The following is a 17,301-nucleotide window of genomic DNA, read 5'->3' as shown; positions in this document are numbered from 1 at the left end:
AGTGATGCCAGAACCCACCTCCTGACCCTGCAACCCACAGGTATGCAGCAGCCTGCAGCCACACCACTGCTTTGTCTTCACATCTCAACAAGGTGGGCACCTCAGCCTGTCTATGATTGGGAAATGCTGGAAATGCTTGGGAGAGTGTTAATCGGTCCAGCCCAAAATCCCACCAGGGACCTCTGCAGAATTTTAGCAGCACAAACAACCATGTCCCCAAGGCTCTGGGGCCTCGCTGTCCTGGAGGCTGTTGGATATTGGGAAGCCAAAGAGCAAACCTACCTGTTGCAAAGGACATCAGTCTCAGGAGGAGTTTCTGATCCGTTCTTCAGTAAAGCAACATCACTTACCCTTCTAGGAAAGCAATGACATTCTTTCTGGGCCTCCCAATGTTCGGTCCATAGAGGTGTGCTCTGGAATAAGTGCGGATAAGCTGCAGCAGTGTTCTCAGCTGAATGTAGTCCTTGCCCAGCTGGCTGCCATTCACTGAGCGGCCAATCAGTGTCCGATAATTATTGGGCTCTGGGAAAACAAAAAGAGGCAAGCAAGGCTCGTCAGCTCTACTCCTTCATCTACGCTTCCAGAGAGAGACACACAGCTCACCCTGTCAAACAGCTTGAGCTCTGCAGAGCAGGCAAACAGCTCTGCAGAGCAGCAGAAGGAAACTTTGAGGAGTAGATGAGAGCCAATACTGGTCTCCTGCTCCCCATTTACTGCGTGCTGGATGAAACACCTGTACCTTGCTGTCATGCTCCTGTCCCTGTAGGGTGTCCACTTCCCCTGGCACTCTAGCCACCATCCAAGTCCATACAGCTGTTGGCCTGTCCACCCCAGGACCAGCTGAGCCCAGCAGACAGGGCAGAAACATTTCATGTGCTTAATACCAACTGATGGAAATGCCCAGCTGAGGGGCTAACTCACACCAGGTCTATCTTAGAGATGGTGCTGTCTTATAGCAGGGGCCTTTAAATCCCCCTGAAACTGCACAGGCAAATCAACCTGGGATCTGCAAATATTCTCTTTCAAAAGGGAATTCCTTTCTGTTTCAGTGAGCTCCATTCCCGTTGCTCTCCTGTTCCCACACTCACCATTGCCCAGCTCCCAGGAGATGTTGTACTTCTTGCTGGCACTGTACTTCAGCAGGCTGAGGGCATTGGAGCTGTTCCAGGAGTTGTTGGGATTTCGGTGCAAAGCATTCAGTGCAAAGATCAGGTGAAGGCCAGAGCAGTCAGCAAAGTTATAGAGTTTGTCTAGAGACCTGGCTGGGAAGAAACAAGAAACAGTTTGTAATTCAAAGGAAAGCTAGTTCCAGGGAGGTTCAAATGATCCTGCTGTCCATCATACCTTGCCTCCTGTGTAGGATGAGCCAGGGTCAAATGCCATCCCCATGACATCTGTAACTGCAGAAATGCACCTGACCTTTGAAACTGGGATAGGATTCCAGGTGTGGGCTCATCTCCTTCCAACATGAAACTTGGATGCCCTCCACCTCCATGTTACCAGAGACAAGTGACTTTATAACATCTCTTTTCATCTGCTCTTGGCAAGGAAAGTTCATCCTTTTCTGTGCTTTTTCTGCCTTGCATCTCTTTCAGGGCAGATCCCTGCAGTGTCAGGGGAGCAGAGGATGAAATCACCACCCTAGAGCTGCCAGCTCATGGCCACGTCTCCTGCATGCCACAACAACCTGCCCTCTGCACGCACAGCCACCAGAGCAGTAACCAAGCCCCAGCAATGATCAAGTAGAGCCTCAATGCACCATGCACCCAGCTAACCTTCTGCCCTGCACCCAAAGACTGCATTTTAATGTCACCCTTTGAGGCTGGGGAGAGAGAGACTCCCTGCCTAGTTATAGCCTGACCAAACCCTGGTGCCCATGTGGCCCTCCCAGGGTGCTGGTGTCCTTCTGGGATTCATGTCCCACCTGCCAGCCCCAAAGATCCCTGGCTGACATCTCCCTGTACTATGGCCTTGATGAGCAATGGGAGCACAGCCAGCAACAGCAGGAGAGACCAGAGAAAGAGTTGAACCACTGTTTAGAGAGGTGTGACTTTAGCACAGGGCACTGCTAGGAGAGACAAAATGCTTAATGATTTTTTCCTTCAATCTTCCCTAAAAACTCAGAAGCAAACAAATGACTGACGAAGTTAATGCCAGTGTTAGCAGGATACGAACTCACATGACAGCGAGAGGAGATTTGGTTAGAGAGCAATTAGATAACTGTGGTGTTTTCAATCATCCCTGCCTGTTGAACTGCATCCCAGGACACTCAGTGAGCTTCCTGAAGCAGCCTTGTAGATTCAACCACTTAACTGTGATGAGCCGTCAGGGATGGGGAGGTTCCAGGGGGCCAGGGAGGGCAGACTAAGGGCTCTGCTTTCAGAAGAGGGGAAGGAGGCACAGGGGAATTACAGAGTAGGCAGACTGTCTTCAGGTCCCAGAAAAATACTTGGACAAATAATCAAGTTCCTTGTCAGCACTTACAAAATATAAGGAGATGATCAACATCCACAGCAAAGTGCCAAGAACAAATCACACTGAAGCAATTTACTGACAGGAGAGCAGGGCTTGTGGGCAGCAAAGCAGCCATTTAGGTTTTATACCTTGATGGGTTTTGAGGCTTTGAATGCACATGATGTTCTCTCCAGAAACTGAGGTAACCCTGATCTAGACTGAACTACAGTGAGAAATATGCACACTGAGATCACCTATCAGTAATTTGTTGTTAAAATGAAGGAGCTAGGCGGCCTGCTTGGGGTCTTTTTGCACAATTCCAAAAAATAAAGGGGGCATAAAGCTGCAGAGGATACATCAGACTTACCATGGCACTACGGTGATAGCATGTGCCACTATGGCCAAGGGAACTGAAGGGGATGGAGAGGAGGCCACCACATGCTCAGGGAATTGCTCTAAGCCCAGGGGTGATGCTCCAAGATTCCCTGTAGCCACATTGCCCTCCGGAGGTGCAAGCGAAATGGTGGCAGCTGAGAGCTTCTTGCTCTGGTTGGGATAACCTGCTCAGAGCCTGTATGTCTGCTTTTATTCTGTCACCTTTCCTGGTCACTGAAAGCTTCAGTGAATACAAAGCCAGCTCTGAGGTCTGAGAAGAATTAACTTATCTTAAAGTTTTAAGGAGGATCAAGGAAATAAGCTATCTGAATAGCTAGCATTTAATGGAATGCATAAAATTTATGGAAAGACAAAAGGAAAAATGTGGAAAAGAAGTTCCTAGTCCCTTTCACAACCTTTTTCTGTATGCTACTGGTTGTTTGAATGAAAAGTAGCTGAATTAGATTAATCTAATGTATTCATCCCAGTGGTTCAGGCACATTAGCTCTTTTTCTGGATGTTTAGTGAATTAGAGACAGATACAGTTACTTAATACTCATTTACTTCAGACCCCCAGGCAAAAAGCTGCACTTGAAATAAGATTCTTATAAAGTAGATAAGATAGACACCAAATGATAAATGAAGATAGCAAAAAATGTTACCTGCAGTTCCCCTGCTAGAAATGAAACCTTTTAACTGGCACAAAGCTGTTGTACTACAGGAGAGGATTTGGTTCATATTTAGAAGCCACTGCAGAGGACTGGGAATTGATTTTCCATGCATCCACAAGAGGAAACAAGACGTCTGTTTATCCCAATGCGAGGCCTACCACTGTGAAATTATATTTTCCCCATGACACTTATTTAGTTTCCATGTGCCTGGACACAGATATACCACGTGTATTTCATGTTCTGCCATGACTTTCCAGGCTGGAAACATCAGCAACCAGGGCAGCGAGCTAGGAGAAACACACAGATAGATCACTGGGGGTAGCTCCTGCACATTTCCAGTGCTCTCCCAGAACAGACTGACCTACAGAATGCATTGAGGCTACAAAGAGCAGAAAAGCACTAATAAACCTATCTCTGCATCAAACCAGATTGTTAATGTGGTCACTCTTGGTATCCAGAGCATCAGGTACCAAATCCAAATTACCTCCTTCATTCTTGGTAGCTGTCTTGGAATAGTGTAAGTTTGGAAGCACCAGTCCAGTGACCGGCAGAGTCTTGATGACCAGTTTGCACAAACTACCCAACCATTAGCGGTTAAAGGCATGTCTGACCCTTCTGAGATGACCACCTTAAACTGGATGTCTCCATTGCAGACAGCTGCAGTTAAATGAGAAGAATACTGTTATGCAGAGTGTGTAACCGCAGTGTGCTCAAGTGGCTGAGGAGATCAATGGCATCTGGGCTTGGATCAAAAATAGCACTGCCAGCAGGGCTAGGGCAGTGATCGTCTCCCTGTACTTGGCATTGGTGAGGCAGCACCTCGAGTACTGTGCTCAGTTTTGGGCCCTTCACTATAAGAAAGACATTGAGGTGCTGGAGAGTGTCCAGAGAGGGACAATAAAGCTATTGAAGGGTCTGGAGCACAAGTCTCATGAGCAGCAGGTGAAGGAGCTGGGGGTGTTCAGCCCGGAGAAAAGGAAGCTGAGGGGAGACCCTATCACTCTCTACAACTACCTGAAAGGAGATTATAATGACGTGGTTGTTGGCCTCTTCTCACCAGCAACAAGTGATAGGACAAGAGGAAAGAGCCTCGAGTTGTGCCAGGGGAGGTTTAGATTAGATATGAGGAAAACTTTCTTCACCAAGAACATTACCAAGCATTGGAACAGGCTGCTCAGGGAAGTGGTCGAGTCGCCATCCCTGGAGATATTTAAAAACTGTGTGCATGCAGCACTTAAGGACACAGTCTAGTGATGGATTTGGCAGTGTTAGGATAATGGTTGGATTCAGTGATCTTAGAGGTCTTTTTTCAACCTAAATGATTCTATGATTCTATGGATGGCTAAAGGACAAAAAAAAGTGCTTATTTAGAAGATTTTGAGTGATGTCCAGTCCTCCATATGTACAAACAGGGCCATAAGAAAATGCTATAAATATTTTACTGCCATGACTAGGGATGGCAACATTACTTCTGAGTAATGAGAACACGAAGAATTGTAGTATTATTAACAGCTGGCTAAAACTCACTTTGAATTCTGGATAATTGCACTGTTTTTTCTTCATCAAACAAAGGAATCATACAGGAATTTAACCTTTCCCCAGCTAACAGATCATTAGGCAAGGCTTTCACAGAGCACTTCAACAGAAAAAGCCATTGTCATACCAGAATGAATCTTAATAGAGCAGAACTAGATTTATAAGATGTTCTCCCTGCCCCTTCTCCCCTTCTGCCTGGTGCAGAGATTCACATGCTCAGCACTCACATGCCACTGAGCTCAGGGAGAAGGAATAAAGCAAAAAACTCAAAGCAAAGCAAGCAAGCAAACAAACGAACAAAAAAGAATTTAAAAAGTGCAAAAATGCTGAGAGTCAGCTTCTTCTGTTTACTAATGCTCATGTAGTTGGCGTGAGGCTAACCAAGGCAGCAAAGCTCTGTTCCCTCACACCCAGCAGCAGTGCTTGCTCATGGGTCTCAACAGGCTGGGTTTGGGAGAAACAGCAGTCAGTAGTCAGAGACAGAGGCCACATAGCCCCAGCACAAAAAACAAATCAGAAGATATTTGGGCTTTAACCTTGGTTGCAGAAGCTTGAATGCATCTGGAGAGCAAATCCTGCCTGACAATGCATGGCTGTGTGGCCACCAGTGAAGGTCTGCTCACAATCCTGCCATTGGTTGAAGCTCTGCACAGAAATTAAAGCTTTTTGCTGCTTGTATTGATCTCATGCCCTGTACAGAGGAAGGCAAACAATTTAAAAATGCAGAAGGTGTCTGTGAAGCCACAAATGCTGGCGGGTTCAAGGAACAAGTACATCTTTTGGGATTCTTTCCGATTTTTCTTCTTTTTATGCAAGGCTACATTTTAATGTTCTCTGAAATATAGATGGTACTTCACTTTGTGGCATGCCAACACAAAATCTGAGGCACATTAAAACATCTCCGGCAGTTTTAAATAATTGGAAAGACTTTCCAGTTGTAGTTGCTGAATTAAACATTATACTAGGGACTTTATAAAGAGCACAGTATTGACTGCTGCTTGGTAAGAGGGACAGCTCAATAATCTCTGGGTTTGAAATTCTTCCACATCTTTTATTCTGCTTCAGGAATTTTTCTTTGGCAGGATTTAGCATGAAGAGTGGAAATTCATGTGTACACTGAGATGGAGGCTGAGATCCGTCAGTGGGCTGAGGGTTGGTGGGGCATGGCATGGTGTACCAGGGGCTTTTGTAACTCTGGGAAGTCAATCAGAAGGACAGGAAAGAAGAGCTTGTTCTCCTTCTATCCCCACCATTCACCACATCCATCTCCTGCATGTACAGTGTGTGCAAGTGCTGAGAAGGATGAGACGAGAGCTGAGCATGGAGTGGGCAGCAAACAGCACAATCCCCAAATCTGCAGGTTGGCTGAGAAACCAGTCAAATGTACAACACATGAACACTTCTGTTAATAAAGCAAAGTAGTGTAGTTCCAAAAATAATGACTTCAACTGATCACAGGTATTGCTCAACACTGTGTTCCCCATAAATTCTGAGCAAGGTCGGGAGCATCCCTGCAAACAGCTCCTGGTGCCAGCACCAAAGCCAGCAGTATTCCCTGCCCCTCGAGCACTCCACAGGGGATGATGGAGGGATGGTGTTGGGAAAGACCTGGCAAACAGAAAAGAGAAGCCCAAAGGGAACTTTACAGGGAAGCCCAAAGAGCTTTACAGGGAGTGGACGGAAAGGGTGGTACAGGCTGCTTCAGACAAAGGATGAGTAAGACGGCTGGTGAGAGCAAGAATGGAAAAAAGATATTCTCACTTACAGAAGAACAAGTGGGTAAATGGAAAATTTATTTACAAACAAATTGCCACAATAGTCAGCTGAATCTCATTTGTACTGGCCCTCTTGGGCTGAAAATCCTCATAAAACCACATGTGTGTGGCAAGGACTTAATGTTTTCTTAGCAAATAAATATGAATCAGAAGATATGTAACAGGCAATTAGAGTAATTCCAGACCCATGGGACAGGTCTGCAACATTGGCTTGAAATCTTCCCATGGATTCCACCCTCAGTCACGATAGGGTTTCAGACAGGAAAAGCAGAAACCCCCCCTTCCACAATCTGGACAGTAAGAGCACCAAAGAGTAGCCTTCACTGTCACTGCAAGTTCAGAGGAAAAGCGACATCCCACACTGTCCATATACACTATACAGCTGATCCACTGGATCATGGGAAGATTTTCCTATTGTAGCGGCATGCTAAGCCAATCCTTCAAAGTTGCTGCTTAATGAGAATTTTAAAGATTTCGAGGCTACCAAGAAACCCACACAGTTGCTGGAAATTGCATTCTAATGATGACCATCCCAGCTGGGAAGCTGTTTGGTTTTAATTCAACCTTCTGAAGCATTTTGCTATGCAGTAAAACCACACCGTGTAAAGCTGCTGAAGAATTCCCAGGCAAAATTACTGGCAGGAGGGTGCTTGCCTCAGATACATGTTTCACCTGAAATGATCCCTCTGTCTGGTCAGGCTCCTTGTTCCCTCCATAGAGGATGGAGTTTTGCGGAGCTGTCCCTTGCTCTCCTTTACCTCCCAGGCTTCCCTATTGCTCCATAGAGGAACAAAGGCTGGGCGTGTGCTGTGTGTGGGAAGTGCTTCCCAAAGCAAGGTGCTGCATTGGAGGTCTGCTCTGAGTGACAAGAAGTGCTTTGGCAGAGCCTAGGGGTGCTATAGAAAAGGGATCTAGTTTAATCCCATCTGAAGAATACCTGAAAGTTGGAGGAACTGGCTTTAATACTGCCAGCCAGTAAAGAAATGCTGCGCACTGTGTGTTAATGAGAACCTGAGGATTTTATATCCAGCTGGATGACAGATGGGGGATCTGGGGTTATTCCCTTCAGAGTATCAAGGAGGCCTTTTTCCAAGGGAATTGTCATCATCCCTGGTCTTTAAACAGCTAAACATCGACCCTCAATATTCATTCAAGTCTTTAACTAGATTTTTCATTTCACTGCCAATACAGAGGTGATTATGCTGACCACGTGAGCAAGGTTTAGCCCTTAACACCACCATACAGAAATAGCAGTCTGGGGGCTTGGTGTCAATCTCTCGCCAATAAGGAGCTTGGATAGCAGCCATGGATTGTGGGCTGAGTTCCCAGCTGGCATATAACTTGGAAGACAACCACGAGGTCTGGGTTCAATATCCAATTGCTAAGGAGTCTGGCTGACAGCCTCATTTTGTGGAATGAATCCCAAATTAATATAATGCTTTTGATACCAGACAAGGGGCATGGCCTGCTTCCAAATGCTCTAGGGGCTCAGATAAAAGCCACAGGCATTGAGTTCAGTGTGTAAATGGTATCGAGGTTGGATAACAATCAGGATTGGGCCTAATCCTCAGATGGTGAGAAAAAGGAATGAACTGTGAGCTCTGCCTTCATGCAAAAAAAAGAGAGCTCAAATAAGCAGAATAGCTCTGTTTTCAATCCTCACATGGTAAAGAGCTCACAGGACAGTAATGGTTTCTAGGAACAAGTGTAAATTGACATGGAGCTTCAGAAGAGATGTGGGATCTGGATTCAATCTCCAAATGCTGTAAAGCACAGATAATGGCCAGAGGGGCAATTTCCAAACTCTCTGTTCCCGTCTGGTGCCTGGGAAGAAACCAAGATCACATTACAGCTAAGAGAGCTGTTTTCTCCTGCTGCATAACTTCAGGTATTTTCCCTTTTGGATCAGGATGAATCCAGCATCTTCTAAAGTTTCACAGGGAAATGGAGGTGAGGGTGAGAGGGCTACAGGTTTGAGTGAAGAGGAAGAACAGAGCAAGGGAAAATAAGACTGTGAGCACCACCTGCTCTTCTGCATCTTGTTGGCCACCCCAGATCACTGGGCTTTAGCTATGGAAACTGCTCCAGAGAAAATCTGGGTACAGTTCATCAGCATCCTCAGTGCTCTGCTGTACCTGTACTTCTGAGCATCCTTGGGACCTCTGCAGGAGGCAGCTCATCCCACCAAGAGACGGTGACAGCCTGCTTGACAGTTGTGTCTCACTGACACCACTTGCACCAGAGATTGGTGTGAAATAGGGTGAGCAGCAGTAACTCACTCGCACTCACAGCTCGCTCATGGAGTCACCTCCTAATGCAGCTTGTCTAGTTTTCTTGAGTCATTCCACTTTGGATAAAGGAATGCAAATCAAATGAGCAGAAAACATTAAGATACTATTTTTACCAGGCATTTAAAGCTGGTCTGTTGCATAGGAAACTCGTCCTGGTGAGGTTTTATTGAAAGTTATAATGATCCTGTGAAAAGCTTCAAATTTGATAGCACTATCACCCTGCTCTTGAGGAAATTCTTGAAAATCTAATTCCAGCCCCTGTGACTCTCAGCTTTAGCTCTGAAGTCCAAATAGGATGGACCATGGCAGACAGGGCATGATTGATGTGAGTGTGGCTATAGTTGGCTGTGGTTTGTCAATTTGAGCTCCAGCTAGCCAGACTCTTGAGCAGCAAGGCCAGACTTGGGGTAAAGCTCCCCAGAACTCCCTCTCATGAGAGCAACTACCCATTCCTAATGACCAGGGTTGCTGGAGACACCTATGCACGTGGAGGGAGCAAACCTGCCAGGCTTGGGAACATGGCTGCAGACATAACCCAGCTCCACTGCCAGACTGTTTGCTGACAGAATGACTGTTTTATATGGCTATAAGAGCAGCTATAAGCGCATCTGTCTGAAAAGCAACAAAATCTATGATGTGCGTTTCTAAATCCAGTGACAGCTGGCAGTGCTGTGCTGCAGCTCATTCCTTCTTTTACATGGTTTAGCTAAAACACTTCTCTGCAATCCCTCCAATTTATCAACAAGCAGCAGTTTCTGGAACAATATAAAAGCATTCCCAAATAGGTAAGAAGTGGTCAGCTCCTTGAGCACTCAGCAAGCTCCCAAATAGGCAGGCAGCTAGAGATGGACAAGGATGGCTGATCAGAGGACCAAATGCCCTCCCCAATCGCCTCACAGGGAGGACAGAGCTGTGAATCACATTGGAATGGGGGAGTTTGAGGCAGAGGCAACTGGGCAGCTGCAGAGCATTACCCATGGCGGGGGGAATGGTGATTTATATAGTTTAAAGCTGGTTTGAGGTACAAACATGAGCCATTTCTGTGTTGTCAGGGAGGAGAGGTGGCTTGGTCCCTGCACAGTGCTGCTACCTAGCCCAGAAACCACATGGAGAAGGACCTCCTTTGACTGAGTCTGACCTCTCAAGCATGGGAAACCCTGTGCAGCCCAAACCCACACAGGTTGTACAAGATAACATTGTAGCTTGCTGTACAGCCATATGTTGTGAGACAAGGCAGAGCGAGAAGACAAGGGCAGGCATCATGCCTGTCCCCGTGCTCATGTCCTCCTGCCAGCTGCAGGGCAGATGACAGCAGCTGTCACGGGAACCCACTCTCCAGTGCATCATGCGCTGCTCATGCAAGCTGCATCCACGTCATTCTTTCAAGCTGCCACAGTTGCAGGGCAGAAGTTTACTTTAAAAACACTTTTTCTTGACAGCACCTGAAGCACTAACTGCAGCAAGAGGATGGATGTTTTCCGTGCTTCCCTGCAAAAAGCGAGCTGGAGAGCACAGGATGAGCAACACCCTGTTCACATGCTGCATGGCTAAACTGGAATGAAGGATGCACAGATATGAAGCATGCTTTTAACATCTCAGTAAAATGCATAACCCTGGTAAGCTCACCAGTTCCCTTCAGCCCAGCTATCAGCTCCCATACTCCATTTTTGCCACCTTAAACTGCTGTCATGTGGTAGACACACAGCCTGGTTCAGAAGAGCCTCACAGAGGGATGAGAGCCAGATACACCCAACAGCATCCCTGGAGCTGCAGACGGAGTGGTGTCTTGTACCAGGCCCTCTGCCTCCCTCCCCTCAGATCTCTGCTGCTCCAGAGCAGAGTGACACTGATCACGCGAGAAGGCTGAACTACCACATCGGGAACAAATTCAAACTGGGGGCTTTAGTGTTGCCAAACCCCAGCATTCAAAAATCATGAGTCAAACTCACAAAGATCGTGGAACTGGCTCAAGAAACTTGGTTTTAACATAATTTTCATTGCTTGATGTAGTAAAAAATTTGGGGTGCCTTTATAGTATGTTTTTAAGATTCTCTACTACCAGGAGAGTTAAAATCTGGCTTTTAATTTTTTCCTTTTATGGCAATTGATGTGCAGCAAAACAACTGTTTTACTTTACAAGTTGTTTGGGTTGGCTTCACTTCCCCATGGGTGGGGGCTGCAGCCCATGGCCAGGGATGGCAGGGGCAAGCCTGACATCTCTCAACTCTGGGCACGACAGCAGACATGCCATCTCCTCTTTCAACCCCTAGCTATTGAGAAGCAAACTAAGAATCCACAAAAATCAGGTGCTTTATTTTATGGGTCTGAGTCAACATTTCCTATCGTGCAAGGAGTTGCAGTCATGATGCGCTGCTGAAAACCGCCAGTCCCAGTGCATCCTCTCCTGCCTCCTGACCCCATTCTCGCCATCGGCTGTCCCTAGCTGTTCCTACTCAGCAGAGCAGCTGACATCCCTGGGAGGAAGAGGGAGTGATTAGGGCTCTTTGCACACTTTGTGAACTGGGCATCTGGTATTTTTCAAAACTCTGAAACATTTTAACTGAAAACTGTCTTAAAGAAACACAAAACCCCAACCAAAAAAACAACACATAAAACCGGAAATGTTTCAATCTGAAATCCTTAATTAAAACCACACTCTTTAGTACATAAAGAAGGAAGTTAAAACAGAAATGTACTTTTGCACATTACAGACAGCATTATAATAAACACAGAGCACTGCCAAGAAAGAGGCATTTTCAAGGCTAAAGTAGATGCCTCCAGCTGCACTCAGTTAATGTCAGAGGGCTCGTCCACACTGCTGAGTGTCACTGCATTTGAACACAACAGTGACCAACCAAGCTAGATGGGTGAGGATGATGGCAATTACTGGCACAGATAATGAGTGCTGCAGCAAGGACCACAATCCACTGGGGTCCATGACCTCCACTGACTTCCCACAAACCCCACATCCAGGTCTTAATCTGTAAAATATTTGAAGGAACTGGCCCTGGCTCTCTCTGCTCCTCTGGGCTCACAGATATGGCTCAGCTGGAGGCACCTGGTTTTGCAGGAGTTCGCCTCAGCTAATCTTTGGGGGAATCTTGTACCAAAGCACACAGGGTGGAGTCTGAACCTCATTTGGAGGCACAGACAAATGGCTGGAAAAGACCAGCACTGTTAGCCTGACATCCTGCACCAGGCAGCCCAGGACACATACAAGGAGTGCAAGAGTCAAACCCAGTCCCTCAGCAGGACAGATCAGGTATTTTATAAAGGTATCCACCATCAGCTTAAAATTTGCTGCAAGTGTGGAAATCAGCCTACTTCCATGTAAAATTTTGCAGTTATTTAACCTCCAAGGTCAAAATAGACACCTGGCTTGGAGTCCAAACTTACCTGTTTTGGCCTTCTAGTGACTGGATCTCGCTATACCCCTGCCAGATAGGTTCTTTTTGCTTGTGGATAGCTCAAGATTAAGATCAAGTCTCCTCTAAACACACTTCGATTAAACAGTATCTGTTTCAGGTTTCCAGTATTTTCACAGTAATACAAGTTTTTCCAAGCTTCCAAACACTTCTGTGGCTCTTTGCTGTCCTCCAAGTCTTACCAAGGTCTGTCAACAAGCCACTGCTATGTGGGATGTTTAGGATCTCATGAACCAATTGATGTGCTGCGGGAGGACATGTCTGCTCAGACTTCTGCTCCTCTGCACCAGCTGCAGAGCCAGAGCAGCTTTGCCTGTGCATAAGTGCCAGGAGAACAAACAAGACTGGTGTAAAGCTGTAATACACAGCTACAGCAATTAGCCTGCTTCATGGAAAGACATGACTGGAGGGGATGTACTGATATGAAATGATGTCACCTGTGTGGAAAACAAAATAAGGAAATAGGAAGGGGTTTTTTTCTGCATGAAGAATACTTTGGGGTTCAAGAAGAGGTGCGAAACTCTCTGCATATCACCAGGGACCAAAAAAAAGAAAAGGAGCACAGAAGATGTCCCACAGAACTCCACTGATCAAAAATAAGCATGGATGACATCTTTTTGAGTGTCTGACTAAAGCACCTAAAATAACTGGTGTTGGTAGGAACAGGTAATTTTAATTACCCTGGTGTCTGCTAAAGACAGAACAGGGCAGATGCCAGGCACTCCAAGCTGCTAGAAGGCGTGGGGAAAAGTTGGTCTGCAGAAGGGAAAGTAACAGGCGAGGGATTTTTTTTTTCTTGAACGTTATTGATATAGAAAGTTGATTAATAACCCAAAAAGGGAAGTAAATTTGAGTAGAAGTGGTTACAAAACCATGAAGTTCCGCAATTTAAGGCAGTGAAGGAACAAGAAAAACGGATTAAAGAAAATGTATTTCCAAAAAAAAGCAAATTTGAACAAATTCAGGGCACAGGTCAAGAGGATCTCAAGGGAAGGGAGTTTAAGACAGCATTTCCCAACCAGTGAGACATAGAGAGGCAACAGCTGTGCTGTGGGTCCAAGGGAGAGAGCAGCAGAAAGAACAGCAGGAAAATACCCTGCAAACATATACAAATATGAGGAAGAAAGAGGAAAATATAAATTGGTAGCTCAGTGCAAAAGGCTAAGCAACATACTGACATAGAAGTAGATCTTTTTTTTGTTTGTTTTCATTGAGATAAGTAACTGTGACATGACTGTTAGCTGTGTTAATCTGAAGTGTGAAACAGCAGCAAACCTGAAGAGGAATGGAACAGATGAAAGACCACTCGTGAAACCTGAACCACAGAAGCACACAATTATCACTATGAAATCTGTGTCAAATTGTTTTGTCAAATACAGAAGATTCATATGTATTCAATAAATACCTTTTCTGCATTTTTCACCCAGAATTTGCCACTATCAGCACACCCTGTTACAGCAATGCTGCACTTTACTGAAGAGGTTTTACTCCTGGTATACTTATTGCTTTATTCCCCTGAACAAAGATGCATCCCCAGTACTCTCAGCTTCCCCTCACTGTTTTCCAGTATTTCAGGGGAATGCATCCCCTCCAGCTTTACTGCAATGGAGATAACCACCTGAACTGCTTCGTTTTTGCAAGGTGAGCAGGGAAGAACAGGCATGACTCTGTGAGGTAAGCATCCAAAGTGGCTTGGATGAACTCTATCTAAATCCTATACCTCTTCATATTCCTGGACAACAACCCAAAGCCAGCCCAGCCCTCTAGATCAACACTGCAGATATATTGAGTTGGATGGGATGGATGTTAAGTTTCTCAACAATTATCCTGCAGGCACTGCTGCCAGCACAACTCCTCTGCATTAGTTAGCACATCCTTGGTCACTGTGGTGATGGAGAGGGGTGCTCGAACAGCCTGCCAGGGCAGTAGCTCCAAATATCATCTATTAATGGTATCACGCCTAGAGGTGGCTGTTAAAAACACAGGGAACTCTGTAGGCAGAAGAGGCAGAGAGCAAAACTCCCTCGTGGCATGTGGGACTCAGCCAAAGATGCAGCAAAAGGCTGCACCGTGAGTTACTCCACTCTCTGAATGGATTTAGATGTCAGATGTCAGGTCTTTTCCGGATACATTCTCTACATGGTTTTTAATACACCTTTGTACCCAGCTGCCCACCCTCCTTCTCCCCTACTGGAACACAAATCCTTCAACTGAAAATACATCATATTCTGGAGCTATAGAGTGGTATTAAAATTGAGTATATGAGGTGCTGGATTAAGCTAATGGTGTCATTGGCTTGCCTTCTGGGAGAGGGATCTGAGGTTTTTGCAATGCTCTTGTCAGATTTTTTCAACTTGCTCAGCTAAACAAATAACCACCGTTAGACCTCTGGAAGGGATTCTGTCCCAGTCAGAGGAGACAGCCTTTTGAGACAATTCTTGGGGATAAAGGTTGATCTTAAGAAGCATAATTTCTCAGGGTTTAACTGGATACCTAACTGGTTAAGTAAATGGTTATCTTTCTGGGTATGTCATAATCTCCACTGAAAATAAATGCATGGAAAATATTAAAATCAAGTTATTAAAATAAATTTTCCCCAGCACTGCTTGGCAATGTCTAATTAAATAATTCCACCTGAGAATCCCATCCCCTCAGATCACATATGGGATATGCCTACTGGCTCCCACCTTCAGTAAATGAAAAACATGTGGGCAGCATTAGGAGGGGGAAGTGCAAGAAAAGGTAAGCCCAGCAACAGGCCGATGAACATACCATAGCATGCTGGGAAGGATTAAAGGGAGACACAAAAGGAGGGCTGAAAGCTTCTGACAGTGGAGAACAGGAAATTTTCTGTGTCTGAGGAAGGTTGTGGACTTGCTCTAAGTGGGAAGGAAGGTGTTAGCAGCTGGAAGAAAAGACCAGGTCTTGTCCTAGGAGGAAATGCTTCAAAAGCATTTACGTTCCAGGTTAGCAATGACTTTGTTCCATTTACTGCTGAGGCTATGGATGTTGGAAGCCTCAACCTGCAAACTGAGGCTGGTTGTGCATTATTGTACCACTGACAAATGTTGCACTTTCAGAACTGAGAAATATACCTGTGCACACAGGACTCAGAAATTACTCAACTGATTTGCATTCAGATTTCAGGTCATCTCCTCAAGGCCTCAGTCTGAAACTTTACCATAAGGAATTCCCATTTAAAGAGAGATAGGATAAAATTATAAAAACTTAAACCATGTTTGCAACCACAAATCTGGGTTTCCACATGATCTTGTGCTATCCCAGCACCAAGGACAAAAACAGGGTGAGATTTTGGACACCAGGAGGATGAGTCAGGCACTTGGACCATTTCCTGGAGAGAAAATGGGGAGAGACAGAGGGAGCTCAGGATGAAGGCAATAGTGGCAGTAAACATGGGCAGGCCCAGTCTCTTTCCAGCAGCAATGACCAGACCTGTTGGTGATGTGCTGCTGTGCAACACAACAGCTTTGATCACAAAGACTGATGGCAATGAAGAAGCAGATATCTATAGCAATTTAGGGAGGAATGTGAAATATTTTAGGCACATGCCTGTAGAAACAGACTATATCTTTCCTGAGCACTTTTGGCCATTCAGTCAAGGAAGTCACACACGCAGCACTTGTGTTAGAAGAGGTGGCAGCAGTGGTGGAGGTTTATCAGACTGGTACTTCAGGCCCTAGTTGATCATGATTTCTTTCTGGTGAACTTTACTGGCACACCAGTGCAGACAAGTTCTGGGATGACAGATGCAACATAAGCCCACAACTATAAGTGGGTCTGAAAAACCTCATTAGCTTGCTGATGGCTCTTCACTCAAGTACAGACTAATCACAAGGACAGAGCAGAAGGTAAACCCAGTCTCTGCAGCGCCCTGGAGTTTTGGCAATGCTGTTGATGACCATGCTCCAGGAAGGCACTGGCTGGGACCCTGCACTGAATGCTGGGTTCTAATCACTGTGTTTTTTGCATATCCCATTCCTTGACTCAAGAGGTGCTGCAAGCCCTATCAGTGATGATTTCCCACTTCTCAAAGGATAGAGATCTGAAAAGTTTCCTTAGCCTCTAATGGCTCCTTCCCAAGGACAGACTCACTAGGAGATGCAAGCTATTGGCAGCTCAAGGGCCCAGAGGAGCTGTTGACCGTGTTTAGGCCACGATCCAGAAGACTTGATTTCATCCAGAGTAAGTGGAGCTGTTTTATTTATTCTAATGGTCTGATGGTGAGGGAGGAGTGCTCCCTGCCTGCCCATGACAACCCTATTCCAGGCATGGTGTCCAACACACAGCCCTGCTCTGAAAATGCTGCTTACAGGGATGAGGTGCCCATCCTCACGTGCCACCTGGAAGCAAAGTTTCAGCAGACTCATGCTGCCTCCCCAGAGACATTTGTTCTTCTCTTAGACCTGTTGTCTGACCCTGCGCATCTTTCCCAGCCAAGTGAGCCCATGTGATTGCTCCACATCATGCTGGAGGACTAGGCCTCCCTTTTCCAGCAGTGGCTAAGAGGACATACCTGGAAAAGTGCCTGAGAGGGACAACCACACCATGCCACATGCTAGGCACACTCCTGGCCTCTATGAATCAGTAGCACAGGGCACTAAGCATGCAAGGCATCAGGAGTCTTAGTTCCCAAGTAAAAACAATAGCAAAAGCTAGTTAATAATGATAGCTGCATCACTTCACATGCATCACAAGTATGACAAACCTCAACTCAGAGTAACCTGCTGTGCCCTCTAAAGGTCTGAGAGCAAGA

At 45.8% G+C, this 17,301-nt stretch overlaps 1 protein-coding gene across 1 annotated transcript in view; it reads right to left on the bottom strand.

Moving 5' to 3' along the window:
• The window catches only part of HPSE2 (heparanase 2 (inactive)), a 98,289-nt gene that overhangs the window by 35,419 nt on the left and 45,569 nt on the right, over positions 1 to 17,301 (bottom strand). The window contains exons 3-4 of the mRNA XM_009073539.1: positions 1,089 to 1,262; positions 351 to 522 (exon numbers count right to left, since the gene is read on the bottom strand). Of these exons, the coding sequence (XP_009071787.1) occupies positions 351 to 522; positions 1,089 to 1,262 (346 nt within the window). The remainder of the gene's footprint in view (positions 1 to 350; positions 523 to 1,088; positions 1,263 to 17,301) is intronic.

Source organism: Acanthisitta chloris, unplaced genomic scaffold (assembly GCF_000695815.1).
Source record: "Acanthisitta chloris isolate BGI_N310 unplaced genomic scaffold, ASM69581v1 scaffold17254, whole genome shotgun sequence".
Lineage (NCBI taxonomy): Eukaryota > Metazoa > Chordata > Aves > Passeriformes > Acanthisittidae > Acanthisitta > Acanthisitta chloris.
This window is presented reverse-complemented; position numbering and strand designations above follow the sequence as displayed.